Source organism: Aplysia californica, unplaced genomic scaffold (genome assembly GCF_000002075.1).
Source record: "Aplysia californica isolate F4 #8 unplaced genomic scaffold, AplCal3.0 scaffold00061, whole genome shotgun sequence".
Classification (NCBI taxonomy): domain Eukaryota; kingdom Metazoa; phylum Mollusca; class Gastropoda; order Aplysiida; family Aplysiidae; genus Aplysia; species Aplysia californica.
Genome location: NW_004797331.1, coordinates 1,141,462 through 1,147,656, shown reverse-complemented (window position 1 = coordinate 1,147,656; position 6,195 = coordinate 1,141,462). Strand labels below are relative to the sequence as shown.

The window sequence follows — 6,195 nt, the reverse complement described above, 5'->3', positions numbered from 1 at the left end:
CTCTCTCTCTCTCTCTCTCTCTCTCTCTCTCTCTCTCTCTCTCTCTCTTCTTGTTTTCTCATTGGGAAAATTATTGGGTTCTCGTGGAATCCCCTTGAGGCTTTGTTTAGCCGGCCAGGCATCTGCGTTGGGCACCGCCTATGTATTTATTATATTTATATGGGACATGCAACCAAGCAAAAATCACCACCTTACGGCAAATAAAGTAATGATAATAAACAACGTAAGAGCCATTTCCTTTACTTTCTAGGTTGCCGAGTATCATTCCTATAGCCATGTTTTGGGAGAATATTGTTGATAAAATGCGCTCATGCCTTGGTCGCTTGGAGTGATTTCTCTAGGCACAATATTGAAGGGTCGCCTTTACAAATCGTTTGGGGCTGGGGGAGGGGAGGGGAGGGGATTCACACCTATCACACTCACACTCACACACTCACTCATGATTACACAAATGCAGCTTACTTTTTTATAACACACATGCATGCATACAAACCTTACTTTTAATACATACACTCTCGCGCTCGCACACACACACACACACACACACACACACACACACACACACACACACACACACACACAATCATATTATTAGCCTCTTTGTCTCTCTTTTTCTTTGAAAACGGGATAGTTTAAGTCAGTGCATTTTTCAATTTCCGACCAAATACCTACTGAGGTTTGTACCAACAGCAAAGAAAACCTTAATGTGAGGCATGGTGGTGAATTCAGGTGCTCGTCAAAATAATCTAATATAAGAAACAGTTATTTTTCCACCAATTTGGCCTTTTTGGGGGTGAAAAATTGTTTTAGGCTCAACACCTTTTATGTTCATGTGAAAACACATTTATGTAATTTATTTATCAGTTTTTAAGGACTCACCTCCTTCAATCGCAAATATCTCGACTTCTAATCAAGATAGATGGGTATTTCTTCATTAAAAACAAGGCAAATGAATAAGCTTTGAGATAATACCAATAACTTCATTGCCCAAAAACTGTTGAGTGCCAGATTCCTCCGCGTCCTGACACAAATATAAATCAATAACAGAAGAAAACCTAGTTATGTGTCATGACATGGTGGAACCAGATGCTCCTCAGTATTTGAGCATGTGGAGTTATTGGCATAATCTTAAGGCCTGTTTATTTGCCTTGGTTTTGTTGAGAAAAATACACATATCTATCTCTATCTATATATTGTATTGATTTTGAAGATCTGTTCATGTTGCCAATGTTTCCATAAAAATACCAAATTTATTACATGCTGTGTATTGGTGGTACAGTGGAGTCCACTTATAACGAGTCCGGAAAAAACGAGAAGTCTGTTATAAAGACACTATTCTAAAACCCCGTTTTTTTCTCCTCTTTACCTTTGTAAATAAATACTGCTATAGCGCAATCAGACAAACATGAGAGTCGGTTATAGCGGAATATTGTTGCTGCTGTGCACAGTGCATAGGCCAATTATACATAACGTAAAACCTCGCCAGTTGAGAAATTTGTTTGTGATCTTGCGAAACAAAGAATACAAACGCCCATGTGCGTCAATAATGAAGGCCGGAGCAACTGAGTAGGGAGGGTGTGGCATGCGCAAACAAGCAGAACGCATCGTGTGATATGCCAGCGTAAGCCTAGTATAGATTATCAAGGCCTACCATGCCTCTCACTTCTCCGATGCGGGGATGGAGAGGTCACGGCAATGTGATGGACGGAGCGAATGTGTGACGTGCGCAAGCACACAGAATGCACCACAGGGTTTGGCGGGGTGGGAGAAAACACAGCGGGTGAGTTAACCCAGAGCCCTTCCTTTCTGATCACCAACGCCGAGCTGTCTGTCCACATCGCTAGATCTAGCGCTAGAGAAAAAAACCTGATTCGATTTTTGATCAAGAGAGGTCATGTTGAAACAAAATCGTCATCAGGGGAGATAGCAAAAGGAAAAACAAAATACCAAACTCATAGATTAGGCCTACTTTACGGTTTCCCTTGAACTTATTACTGGATCCCTTATAGCGAGAATCCTGCTATAACGGACATTTTGCTCTGGTCCCCTCCCTCTCGTTATAACAAGATTCCACTGTATTATGAAGAGGTTTGATTTGTTTGTGACAGAGACTTACAGGAACTTCCCGATAAGTTTTGCTGAAAGTATAAATTTTCTTGGGTTTCTTTTTTGTAGAGAAACGTCTAGACACAAGTACAGATGGGGCGTTCGTCTCATCACAGACATATGGGGCAGCAGGCGACTCAGTAGACAACACCCAACAGACGGGCAGTGTATTGCGACCTGTGACGTAACGATGCTGACCTTCAACCCCTGGCCCAGCTCGGGGTTGTGTGAGGGCTCAGTGCGTGGGGATTTTCTGTTGGTGCTTGACTGTGTGCGGAGATGTTGCATTCAGACTTGTCTTCTGTTTTCATCGGAGATATTATTTAAAATAGTCGCTTTACGGGTGATCCATACGAAAATGTGGAAGTACTTGTAGTTTTAACTATGCTTACTTAATGTTTGTGAATGAGGCAATTTTGTTTGGCTGCTGTTTGTCAGAGATTGGAATGATGTGAATGATTCTGGGGCGGGGGGATACGTGTGCGTAAGTCAACTGAGCTGATTCATGATAAGATAGTTTACAATCATTGTATGAGTTTTCCATTAACTTTTATGTTGTACATTTTGTACATGATATAGAACTTCCGGCTGTGGAATTTGTCTGAAAAGAAAAGAAGACAACATTGAGTTCACTCAAAGTGCCATTCAAAAATTTGCTACGCATCCAACCAAAGTTTAAACTGTTTATTTTTACTCTTTTCTTTTACCTCGGTTGCTTCAGCACTGAATAGCATCTGCCAGCAATTATTGAGTTTTTTAAATGATATATTACCATTGTTTGTGATGCCACGGTTAGGCGTTTTGCCATTGTGTGCAGAAGACATTTGTTCAGTTCCCATGTGGGGATAATTTTTACCATGTATCTCCATCTGTCTCCTGGGATGCTGTATCTCTTTCAGCTATGGTTTGCCCTGACATGCAGGGTCAAAGCAGCCTGCCTCCTTAATGATATATTTAGTTTAAATAGGAGTGTAATACTTAAGCAATTACATTTTTATAAAAGATATATAATTTTACCCTGATAGTTGTGAGTCAAAGAAAATTTTCAATCTAATACAGCTTTACATTGCATGGACAGTGATTTTCTGTGAATGTACAAATAGCAGAGATTTTCTTGTCATTCATGAGAAATACTTTGCTCAGTTTTTTTTCCCTATCCAAAGTGATACAGTGTATCATTGTAAATAACCTGTTTTGTCTTTTAACGAAGATTTTCAAGATGTGCTTGAGTAGATTTCTCGTTTTTCTTTTTGTTTACCTACCATACCACGAGTCGTCGACCCTATATTGTTTGTTTTCTGGAACATTCAGTGTTCTTAGATAAAGTCATATGACGTCAGCCAATAAATCTAAACGTCTAACTCCAATTTCTTGAATTTTGCAGGAGAGACAAAAAACTGTATTCAATGGCACTTATGGGATTTACTGCCTTTAAAAGCACTAGACTGAAATAAATTACTCTACTTTAAAGTATTTATGTAAAAATTACCGAAGTTTTGTTGTTTTTCAGTCCTGAGTGACACAGATACACCACTCCCTTTTGAATTTCTTAGCTTCCAATTGTTGCTAAACAACATGTTTGTTTTGAATTCTCCGACCTTGCACTGCCAGCGCACGCTTTGCTATGTCTGACTCTGTCATTCTGACATGTTAATGTTACTGAAAAACTCGAAATGACTAGATCTGCGGTCAATCCAATAAGAAACCTATGGTGCTATAAACGATCTAATTAGTACTACATAGTATTTGTATACCCATGCTATAGATCTAGAATCTAACAATGGTACTGTTATTATAACAAAAACTGAACGTTGCACTTTATTTCCACATAATTCTAGTTAGGCAATGGGCTTGTGCACTAATAAAGTACGACTTTAAGTTTTTACTATACAGCTACCATTCGATCCGCCATTCTCAAGGAAATTGTGAGAAGGGTTGGTTACTTCTCTAGTTATGAGAGGGGGGGGGGGAGAAGAATTTTCGTAGGAGTCGTCTTCATGTTGCTTTTTTCATGGCTAATTCTTCCTACGTTTGAAGCGCACATTCTGTTGCAGTGCTTGCATTTAGTAAAGTGGACCGAAACTCTGTATTTCCGCTGTTTTCCTTTAGCCGTTGGCGCTTTTCAGCCTACTTGTTTCTGAGGCTGCTCTCTGGCTCAATAATTCTTTCCTTTATCATTCTCTTCCATGTTTTCCTGTCTTCAACTATTTCGTCCCAGATGCTGACATCTACTAGAAACTTAGATACGCTGTTTTTGCAGATGTCTTTGTTCCTCATGTTTGGCCTTCCTATTGGTTTCTTTCCCTTTTCAAGTTCTCCTTAGAGCACACTGGTGACGTACTCAATTCTTACTGAACCGGATTACTGGAAGAAGATGAAGTACTAAATCAATAGTTTAAATCCAACATTCACACAAAAAAAATAAAGTATTTATTGCAAGCCAATTGGTAACATTTTGCATCAAAGTCATAAGAACATAATAAAACATCAGACTTATAATTTGGTGGCAAATATCAAGATGTGAATAATTTCACTTGTGACACAACACAGTGTTAAAAATAAAACACAAAATGGAGGTGGACAAACAATTTGTTCTAGTGGGGTAGATTGTCATAGAAATTGTGGTGGTCACCTGGCACAACAGACTTCATTTCTTGCAGGTGTTTAAACTTGGTCTCTGTAATTTTTCTTCTACTCTGGTACACACGCAGTTCCTTCATGCCTTTATCATCATGGAAAATGTCTTTGGACTGGCCACACTTCAATGGCAGAGGTGACCTGTCATCATCAAATCCCTGTTTGTATTTAATTTGACCGCCTGGTGTGTATTGAAGTTATCAGTTCCTTTCACCCCTGGCAGGGTATAGGTCACAAATTTAATAAGCTCTTTCCATTTATTTCTGTCCTGGGCCATCCTCCAAGCTCATTCCAAGTGAGCTTCATCTCTCTCATGTCCCTTCCCACACATCTCCTCCATGTTTCTTGTGGCATACGCCTGCTTCATGCTCTCTGTGGGTTCCACTGCAGCGACTGTCTTGTGATGTTTCCGTTGGTCTCTTTGAAGGTATGTATTGAAGCGCTCTTAAGTAAAAAACAACAGGGTCTCCCTTGCCACGACATGGTTTTATTGAACTCAGGTTGGTCGGTTTAGTGAAATCAGAAAAGAAATCGTGAGTCAAGTACTTGACAACATATGGCTTCACTTTCCTACTTTTTTTCATCAGCCTGACATAATCAGCCGGGTAGTAGATGTGCTGTGAGCACTGTCCACCTCCATCTGTGTATGGTCCTTCAGTAGGAATTTCTATGCTTCAGTCTTACCATTGACAGAACTGAAATGTAATGGCGCAGATTGAGGTTCTGATAACCACATCCATCTGAATATATGATACATTCATCTGGAGTCAAATCAGATGACAAAAAATCATCCACACAAAAAGCAAATTAATTTGAAGTCAGAGCACCCTCGCATTCATTCCAGACAGAACATACACAGTCCTTGCTCTCTAAATCATATACTGTGAAATTGTGTCTTATAGTACAAAGCAGATGAATTAGTGCGTGGACATAGCCAAACTGATTGCAGGTGCATAGTGATGCATTTTGATTTTGGGGCTGCTCATCCGCTTTTCCTTGTCTGCTGTCCTTTCATCCTGTGCATGTTTAGCTCTCAAGCGGTGCTGATTATATGCCCCCTCTTCCACATTTCCTCCCTCAAAGCCCACACACAGATCACACACATCTTTTCGATGATGGAACAATGAAAGGTTCATAGCATTGAACTCCTCCTAAAACTTGAAGGTGCAGAAAGTACCTTGACACCCCCGATTCACACTTTTCTTTATATAAACGGTACACTGCCTGTAAGCCCTGGAAAACAGGTTCCAAGTATGACTTACTGGAGTCGTTCAGCAATAGTGAGATGGCAACTCGGGTAGATCACGAAGATACTGTTTAAGGGCCTTTGATTCTGTTCTGTAGTCTCCCCCCTCACCCTTTTTCTCTGAACTGGAACCTCACCCTCTGCTACCCCAACCCACCTCTGAGAACATTGTGAACCCGTGAACCCACCAGTTGCAGAGTCCAGGA

General features: G+C 40.3%; 1 protein-coding gene across 1 annotated transcript in view; it reads left to right on the top strand.

The window, feature by feature from the left end:
• LOC101854240 (osteopetrosis-associated transmembrane protein 1) overlaps positions 1-4,532 on the top strand; it is a gene marked incomplete in the record, with an annotated part of 13,369 nt that extends 8,837 nt beyond the window's left edge. The window contains 1 exon segment of the mRNA XM_013079719.2: positions 2,176-4,532. Within this exon segment, the coding sequence (XP_012935173.1) occupies positions 2,176-2,294 (119 nt within the window).
• Between the last annotated feature and the right edge of the window lie 1,663 nt (positions 4,533-6,195).